This window comes from Tamandua tetradactyla, chromosome 7, assembly GCF_023851605.1.
Source record: "Tamandua tetradactyla isolate mTamTet1 chromosome 7, mTamTet1.pri, whole genome shotgun sequence".
NCBI lineage: Eukaryota > Metazoa > Chordata > Mammalia > Pilosa > Myrmecophagidae > Tamandua > Tamandua tetradactyla.
Window position 1 is genome coordinate 113,877,809 of NC_135333.1, and position 9,439 is coordinate 113,887,247.

At 46.4% G+C, this 9,439-nt stretch overlaps 1 protein-coding gene across 1 annotated transcript; it reads right to left on the reverse strand.

The window, feature by feature from the left end:
- Nucleotides 1-1,036: 1,036 nt before the first annotated feature.
- On the reverse strand, nt 1,037-6,697 carry LOC143642416 (keratin, type II cytoskeletal 6A-like). Its single transcript, XM_077110774.1, has 9 exons — nt 6,087-6,697; nt 4,943-5,157; nt 4,535-4,595; nt 4,296-4,391; nt 4,007-4,171; nt 3,374-3,499; nt 2,266-2,486; nt 2,013-2,047; nt 1,037-1,912 (listed from the first exon to the last, which is right to left on the reverse strand). The coding sequence occupies exons 1-9, from the start codon at nt 6,627-6,629 to the stop codon at nt 1,677-1,679; spliced, it is 1,698 nt and encodes a 565-aa protein (XP_076966889.1). The 5' UTR covers nt 6,630-6,697; the 3' UTR covers nt 1,037-1,676.
- Nucleotides 6,698-9,439: the final 2,742 nt, after the last annotated feature.

Genomic DNA, 9,439 nt, shown 5'->3' on the forward strand with positions numbered 1-9,439 from the left:
GCTTCAAACCACCCCAGCTGGGAACCAACAATCCATTCACTAATAAAAAGCCATGATCAGTAATCAGCAGTGCCCAACCCTCTTCTTTGGGATGAGGTTTTTTTATGTCCCTTTCATCACCAGTAACTAGCCAGTGACCAGATCCCACAGCAGACAGCCACCAGGGATGGGATGGGCAATGGCAGGCACTGTGCAGAGAAAACAGTTTACTGTTCTTTACTTTAATTGTTCAGTCTCTTTCTCCCGCTCTTCCATGGATGCAATACACTGTTCTTCTGGTCTCCGGAACCTCAAAATAGTTGTATCAGACAGTTCCTTCTGGTTCAGCAGTTGTTCTGGTGGGAGGACTGTGACCTGGAGCTCCCCCACTCTGACATCTTCCCCTGAATTCTTAACACGAGAGTTTTGTGCCTACCTTTTTGCATACTTAATTTACCAACTTTAGGGTTTCCAACTTTTCCCTGTTGTGACTGTTGCTCTGATACATGTCTGTATCTCTACTCTTTTCTGCATCTCGACCATTTCCTCAAGCTATGCTTCTCCATGTGTAATACCAGTTTAGTAGTATGCACATTTTAAATTTTCTAAATATACAGGTTATCAGCCAATTTTTTGGACATAAACAAAATATTCTATTCTCTTTTCAAATATTATTTGCCCTGATTGGTCAGAAATATGCTTCTCCAACAGGATATTATGGGTGTAGTGGTCCAGAGACCAAGACAGGGGGACCAAGCTGCTGGTACCTGATATGGGCGATAAAATGTAGAGTGTACACTGTAGGTAGGCCAGGTCCCTCCACTCCACCTGCTGCAGTTTAGGATGGAATATGATCTGGGAAGGAACCATGAGCATTGGGAAGCTGCTGAGCTTCTGTGTCTTAAACTTTTCTGAAGGAGTATATGGGGTAAAGGGTAGGAGAGAATTTAGCTGAAAGCACATGGAGATCTGGGGTGTTTTTCAAAAATAAAAAGACATTTGAGAGATGGAAATTAAAAACCATTGACACAAAAGCAAGGCAATATTAAACAATGCATTATATTATAAATCTGCTTTATTTAGCAATTACAAGAGAGCAAAGAGTAGAGGATTCTACAAGGAAAGAAGACATGGTAAAACTCATTTTCTAGCCTGAGTCCAGCCAGAAGGACAGGGAGGAAGGCAATCAGTACAACACATGGGTACTGATTCTGTACATCACTGGATCAGGCACTTGAGCTTCCATGGCCCAGCAAGAGAAATGCACAATACTTTGTAAAATGGAGACTCCTAGACCACTGGAATCAAAGGGAGGCTATCCTGTTCTGAAGTAGGACCAGACCAGGTTTTCTTAATTTAAGGGTTAGGAGTTAACGTTCTTTTAATGCTCAGCCTCTGATATCAGATGTTGAAAGCAAGAGACAGATCATTCAGTAACAAGGCAAAGCTTGAAATTCGATCAGTTGTGATTAAATTATATTGTAAAATCAGAGGCTGACATCCATCCTGATGTTAACCAAAGGAGGCTCAAGTGGAACAGGGGCTTAAGTAGTGTGAGCTTTGTCTCAGAGGGAAAGAGGAGGCCAGAACCCCAGAGAGAAGAAGAAATGTGACATCTGCAAGACCCCTAAGTGGGGGGACTAGGCAGCTCGAGAGGGGGCCTTGGCCTAGTGGATCCAAGTGCTGGTGGTAGAACTTCAGTGCCTGTAGCTCTTCCTGCTGGAGGAAGAAGTGGTGGTGTATTTGATGGTAGAACTGCTGCCCCCAGCAGAGCTGAGGCCACCGCTGATGCCTCTGCCACTTCCGGAACTGAAGCCACCTCCAAGGCTGTGACCACTGCTGTAGGAGTAGCCACTACCTCCACCCAGGCCTAAGCCACTGCTGACACCGCTGGCGCCGCCATAGCCACTGGAGACGGTGGACTGCACCACAGCTGTGGTGAGGGGGGGACAAGGAAAGAAGACATGGTGAGACTCATTTCTTAGCCTGAGTCCAGCCAGAAGAACAGGGAGGAAGGGAGTAAAAGTACTTACAGATGTTGACCTGTCCAACGCCTTCCCCTTGCAGCCTATGAGAAGAAATACAGAGAAGATGAGACTCAGAAATCCATTACCTGGATCAGTGTGGGATGCCCCATTTGGTGGAACAGACTATGGGGAAAATGTACTTTCACTTGTTCCTAAGACTAGCACTCATGGCCATGACCATAGGGTCCTAAACTTGTACTCAGTGGCCTGTTGCTTGGAGATACACCCAGAGGTTGAAGAAGGACTGTGAGTTAATCACCTGCATTCCTCGCCTTCCAGCAGCTTCCTGTAGGTGGCGATCTCCACGTCCAGAGATAGTTTGACATTCAAGAGATCTTGGTACTCCTTCAGTAACTGGGCCATGTCCTGCTTTGCCTTCTGCAGGGCATCCTCCAGACTTTCCAGCTTATTCTTGGCATCCTGGAGGGCCATCTCCCCACGCTGCTCAGCATCAGCGATGGAGGCCTGCAGGTTGGCATTCTAGAGGGAGTAAAACAAGGAGAATGAACTTGCAATCTGGTTTTCCAGTGCAGACCAACCCTGGTTCTTCTTTCCCAGCTAGGAAGAATTCGACAGCCCAGAGTTGACGGATAAGGACTCTTCTTATCTCTCTTTGTGTCCTGAAGACTTGTCAACTCTGGAAACACTGGAGGAAAACCTGTGCCCCTTTGTGTCGGCCAGCGTGCTTGAGAATGCAGTCTGACTGTGCACTGACTGATGAGAGACACTTGTGGACATGAGGCCAGGAGGCATTGGAAGAAATGGACCTGCATCTTTGTTTTGAGTATTGTCACCAAATGCAAACATGGAGCAGAGTTGGTAGTGTCTTTCTTGAATGCAACTCAAGTTTTACAATGTGACTAATATCTTCAATTGCAGTAGTGAGTTTTCAATGAACCTACTGAAAATTTTCTTTCCTCCTCTCAGTCACTTACACATTTGGGAAGCAGGGATCTTCTCCTGTACTTTAGTTCCACTCTCTTTTTTAAAAATTCCTGACTGGACTTGCAACATTTTTTCTATAATTTTGGCCTTCCTTTCTTCCCAATTTGTTCCTTAAACGTTCTCAAGCCAATTATTTCTCTTAGGTCAACCGCATTTCAATGGCTCTATCCCACATTTCCACCCCTTTATCAGCTGGGTCTGGCTCTGTCCATGTGTTTGTAACATTTTCTTGGATTTTGACCCATCTCTCCTAAACAGTAGGGCTCAATAAGGGCAGCCACCACATGTCTTCTTCTCTCCTCCTATTGGCTTGGTCACTACCAAGCAAGGTATTTGTTCAAATGATGGGTGATGACAGCCTCATAGTCTAGAAAGATAAGATAAGAGTATTTCTATCCCATTGCTTCCCAACCCCACCCTACCTGTTTTTTGACATTGTCAATCTCTGATCTCAGTCTCTGGATCATGCGGTTCATCTCAGCAATCTCCTGCTTGGTGTTGCGCAGGTCATCCCCATGTCTGCCTGCTGTGACCTGCAGCTCTTCGTACTGTAGTCCAGAGAGAGTGAGAGATAGTATACGTGAGTTTCCCCAGGCCTTTCATGACTTTCTCTCTCAATCAGGCATTTAATACATATGAACATAATGGGGACTTTAGGAGAAGTTGGTATTGCAAGATGGTTGAACAATGAACATTTGAATCCCAGACCATCCTTTCTGTGGGACCACTGACTGCCCAGTTCTTCTGGATGGCTGGTGTCCTGTACAATGCTTCTGAAAGCCAGTATTCATGGTGAAGCTAAAAGCAAAGATCACTAGCTCAGTATCTATGGTACCTTAACTCTTGTGTTTGGATTCTTTTACTGAATAGACTTGGACGTAAAATCTGAAAGTGTGTACCCTCACTGTGCACAGACACGTATTCTGTACAATGACTCTAGCTTCCTAGCAGGACCTTTCCTGAATGCAGTCTGCAGACTTTCAGTGAACCTCCTAGCTGGACCTCTGCAGTTAGGAGCCTCATGGATTCCTCATGGCTGCCAACTCGCTGCTCACCTTGGTCTGGTACCAGGACTCGGCCTCGGCCCGGCTGCGGTTGGCGATGTCCTCGTACTGGGCCCTGACCTCGGCGATGATGCTGTCCAGGTCCAGGGAGCGGTTGTTGTCCATGGACAGGACCACGGACGTGTCGCTGAACTGAGTCTGCATCTGGGACAGCTCCTGTAGAACATAACATTTTAAGATGATATTTTCCAGGTACAATGATAAGGAATCCCAAACCAATTAATCTTCCACCCTTCCTGGAACCCCGTTAAACTAAACAAAAGGAGTGGGCATGGCTTACCTGCTCATAGAAGGCTCTCAGGAAATCAATCTCCTCTCTGAGACCATCTACCTTGGCTTGCAGTTCAACCTTATTAATGTAGGCAGCATCGACGTCCTGAGGAAAAACAGCCTGGAGTCAGCTGTGCCCTCCTGCTCTAGCCTTAGGCTTCCTCTCTAGTGTCGTCTCAGATTCGGGCAGAGACGCACAACGCCCCCCTTCAGCAAAGAAACTTAACCCCCTGGTCTTCATTTGCTCACCTTCTTCAGAGTCACAAATTCATTTTCTGCTGCTGTACGTTTGTTAATTTCATCTTCATATCTGTAACAAGAAAAGGATAAGATATATTTGAGCCACTTTGGTAACATGACATGGAAAAGGAAGCCTGGGTTTCAATCCTTTTAATGAAACGAAATGAAATATTTCCGCATTGAATATTCCTGTAGAAAGAACCTAAAAGATTCTTTTTATGGTCCCCAAATTTATTTTCTTCTTTCCTCTCCACCAACACATTCGATTTACTCTTTTTAATGTGCTTTTGGGCAATGATTTGCAATTTCATTTCCACTGGACATGGAAAGCAATTGATTCCAAGTAACAGCTGGCGACGCCTTTGCTCCGGCACACCACCTTCAAGCACTGAGCCCCACATCCCCTGTTCAACTCACTTGTTCTTCATGTCGTCCACCAGGTCCTGCATGCTTCGGAGCTCTGCGTCCAGGCGGCCTCTGTCCCCGGTGATAGAATCCAGCTGCCTTCTGAGGTTGCTGATGTACTGCTCAAACAGAGGCTCCAGGCTCTGCCTCTCGGTCTTGGGACCTTGCTGCTGGAGCAGGGTCCATTTGGTCTCCAGAACCTTGTTCTGCTGCTCCAGGAAGCGCACCTGGAGAGCAAATAAGATGGCATTTGTCAGACCAAGGGAGGGTGAGTATCTGTGTTAATTAGATCCCCATGTGGACCTGGGAGGTCTCCATGGTGCTGAGAAACTCCTGAGCATGAGGAGAGCTCAGGCTGAGAGTTCTGTTCCCCTGAACATTTTTCCTTCCAAACCCACAGATCCCACCAAGAAAAGCTCCCCACGCATCTCTGAGCTTACCCACTCTGCAAGTTATGGAGCTCATCAGAGATTTACAACACTTACTCTCTTTTTTTCTCGTAAAGCAGAATCCTCAATATACCTTGAAAATAACATTAAACTGATAGATTGTCCAAATCTTTTATTTTACATAGGACTTCCATTTTAAAAGATGCAACATGGTATCTAATGAATAGATTGTAACCGCACTTTCCCCTTGACACATGATTCTCGTCTAAATATCCTTGATAGATAGCTGTCCCCTGTTTCTAGCACAAATTCACTGCCCTGTGGGTTATATAGAGGATTGTAAGCCTCTTTATCTCATGTGAGCAGAACGTCCTTTTCTTAGTCTATATTTTTTCCCTCCCATGCAGAGTAGGTTTCGATTGGCCTTTCCTTGGTAATCCTGTGGCCCTTCAGGGGTTGAAGTCAACCCACTCCACTTCCCATTTACTTGACTCTGCTTCAGCCTCATCAAAAGTTGAGGATTCCATCTAAGCCCAATGAGGGGCATTTAAGAGATTCATCAGGTGTACCTGCTTTCCATCACCTTCTTTCTACCCGTGTTCAACAAGAAGCCAGTCAGTCATCCCTCTGGAATCCTGATCTACGTCTCCTTCTCCCTCTTTCCTAAATCTCCCCTGTCCCCCAACCCTTTATTAGACAACCTTTTATTGTTTCCCAAGTTTGGGCCCCCTGAAGCGCCCTGTGTAGACTGAGCCCTCGAGTCTTACCTTGTCAATGAAGGAGGCAAACTTGTTGTTGAGGGTCTTGATCTGCTCCCGCTCCTCGTTCTTCACCCGCTGGATGGTGGGGTCGATTTGCAGGTTTAGAGGAGTCAGGAGATTCTGGTTGACGGTGACCTCTTGGATGCCTCCAGGGGGGCAGACAGGGAAGCCAGGGCCCCCATAGCCACCACCAAATCCAGCCCCGCCACCAAAGCCAAAGCCACCGCTGACTCCACTGCCAAATCCAAATCCACTCCCGGCTCCTCCTCCAAGGCCAAAGCCTCCTCCAACTCTGCCACCGTATCCACTCCTGATGACACAGCTGCCCCCTCCGAGGGATATCCTCTTGGCGCCCCCCAGGCTGTGGAGGCTCCGGCTTCCAAAGCCAGCTCCTCCACAAACCCCACCCAGGCCACCACTGCCCCTGGAGCGGGACACAGAGACGCTGCTGAAGCCAGAGCGGCAGACCCCAGGGACTCTGGCTGAGCTGGTGCTGAAGCCCCGGTGGCTGCTGCTGCTCTGGGTCCTCATGGTGGATTTGCTAGACATGGTTCCCTGGAGAGGTGGAGGCTGAAGGAAGCACGAGTGGCTGGAGTGTAGAGCTGAGAGAAGGAGAAGTGTGAGATGGGCCTCCTGGCTGCAGGTTATATATGGTGAAAATGGGCTGGGCTCAGTCCTGGAAGGTGAGCTTGCAGATTGGGAAGGGCTGGGCTTTACAAACAGTGAGCTCACCCCCAGTCTGTAGAAACGTATGGGATATGAAGTTTGCTTTTTCTATTTCCTTTAGTCATGGAGAAATTCTCCTACCTCCAGCCTTCTCTTGATCCCAACACAATAAGTCTGTATGCAAATTCCTTGAAGTCATATGTTAGTCATTTTCTCAAACAAAGGAGACTAGAAGCTGATCTGTGATAATTGTCGCTTCCTTCTGCTTACTCAGATATTCCCCAGTGTGTCCCCTTCCCACACTAGGTTTCTCCTCCAAAAGCTCCACCTTCCCAGCCAAGGTAGAGTTCTCCCTGAGGACTTGGAGGCATTTGCCCAATGACCTGAACAAGAAGTGGCCTGGTATTTTTTGTCCACCAAATTTGAGCCACTCCTCCTGGAGCATCTGGCCATCTTCCCTGGGGTATGAGCAGAAGGATGCAGGCCTTTGACGACTCAACTTTCTTCTGACTAGCAAGAAGAAAAGAGAAAATGAGATTTTACACTGTCAGAGTGACATTTTTCTTGAGCCATGTGTGATAAGCTGCCTAACTGCCACTTTCTTGAGAGGACAGAAACCGACAGGCTCTAAGCCATACTGCACAGATGCCTGACTTCAGAAAGGGGTTTATTTGCCTGCCTGCATCCTTTCCTGGATTACTTACTTTTCCCATTGATCTCGTTATCATGTAAATTTTCTTTGCAGTTGAAATTCCTGTGTTTTCTTTCTGCTTTCTTCTGAAAGCTTTTTTTCCTGTTGGTTTGGAAAGTTCATGTAGATCTTTAATTTAAACAATCGAAATAAGCAGCACAAAAATCATTAAGGAATTCACTGAATATTTATTCCCACAGTATTGGACATTTCTTAAGAATCAAGGATCAGACATTTTAATGAGGCGTGTACAGAAAGTTGCAGGGTATATAATAACAGTGAATCATAAAAATGTGCCCTTACAAGTGGGATGATGTCACAAGTAGATTCCAAATTTATATTTCTAATCTCAGTGCTAGAAATCTTAAATCCCTATGTACTTTTTCAGAAAGAAGGTAGACTGTGAAATGAGAGTACTACTTGCTTTAGAAGGCAATGAGGTTGAATTTCATTTTTCCAGTCCATGCATAAGGTAGTTTCTCTGAGGAGAATTTAGAGCAATTTAAGGTATGCTTTTCTATGAGACTGTGTTGGTTAAATGGGTAACCATGGCAGGAAAGACAAACTCCCATGCTGAGGGGAGCCTGAGGAGAGCTCTTGTTTCTATTCTATAAGCAGTCCCATCTCCTTACATTTTAGGGGCATGACACCCAGGAGGGCAGGGCTCTCCTGCTCAGAGAAGCTGCTAACTCAGCATGTGGTAGGAAAGGGGCACCTTCCCAGGACAAGGGAAACAGCGCCCCTCCCTCTGCACTGGTTTCGCAATGGTTGACCAAGAATGTGTTTCCACCCAGTTCTGGGAAAGGAGGGTTCCTTCTTTTGGCATGGCATTCTGAGCCACTCTACTCTTTTGGAATAAAGACATAAGGTTTGCATGGATGATGCCAGGAGGTGTAGGAAGGATTGGAAAAGTATGTGGGAGCAGTAGGCATTTGTACAACATCCTCGGGGTAGACTACACTCCAGGCACTTTCTCTTGGCGGCACACAGGCGCTAGCTCCCCAGTGCTCTTGCACTGCACCTTATGTTAGATCAGTATGTTTACCTGGTGGGTTGAGCAATTCAATAAATATTGATGCTGGCATGACCCCTTTTTATTTTCTTCTATGCTGAGAACGCTGAAACAAAGGGAAAGAAGTGAAAGAAGATTTTGTTTGTCAGTGTGCAGATGGTTCTCTTAAGAACCAAGCATCTGTTTGTAGCCCTAAATTCCTTTCCATTCTGGCATTTTTCTTGTGGTCTGTAATCCACATCGTTCCTAGCCACCCCCCCCCCCCCAAACAGCATCATTGTAGCTGCCTTCCATTTGTTTGGCATTAGGAAGCTTAGTTCTGGGCTTATGGGATTGGAACGAGGGAGGATGCTCAGTGCTGTCAGATGTAGGGGACTGGTGGTAGACTCTGCAATGGAGCTCCTTCTGGCCACCTGACTATGGCTCCAGTTCAAATTCTGATCCTTTCACACTGTAGGCAAGCCCAGGAAGCTCCTTAGTGGTATATAGCTTAGAGTGGGTAGAAAGGGAGTGGCAGAGATCACAAGCCTCCCACAGTGGAACCTCATGGAAATAAGGCTGGTAAATTCCAGAGCCCTAACATATTTCACAAGACTCTTGGATAGCTTCCCCTTGCTCCCCTGTCTAACTTCATAAACCACCATTGTCCCTTCCCACTCCAATTCTGACATCCAGCCATTAGAAGTGATTTGAAGGTTGGTGTATACCAGGCTCTTTATTTCTCCCCTAGGTTTTGGCCCATGCTCTTTTCTCCAACATAGAACACAATTCCTGCCAGTTGATCATTTCTTTCCTCACCTCTTAGGTCTCAGTTTAGATATCCTCCTCTTACAATCACAGTGGCAGGTAATTGCCAGTTACTCTCTTCTCTACTAGGCTGTTACATAACTTGAGCCAGAAATTGTGCCTCCTTATTTCCAAAATCTGGACCAGTGCCTGGCTTTCCATATGTGCTTAGGAAGAAGGAGCATTCCTAGAACCTACCAGATG

Coding starts and splice junctions, on each gene's coding strand:
- LOC143642416 (XM_077110774.1), bottom strand. CDS start 6,629: ATGTCTAGCAAATCCACCATGAGGACCCAGAGCAGCAGCAGCCACCGG. Junction 4,172..4,295: donor TGAGAGCCTTCTATGAGCAG/GTAAGCCATGCC, acceptor TATGTTCTACAG/GAGCTGTCCCAGATGCAGAC. Junction 1,913..2,012: donor CGTTGGACAGGTCAACATCT/GTAAGTACTTTT, acceptor CCCTCACCACAG/CTGTGGTGCAGTCCACCGTC.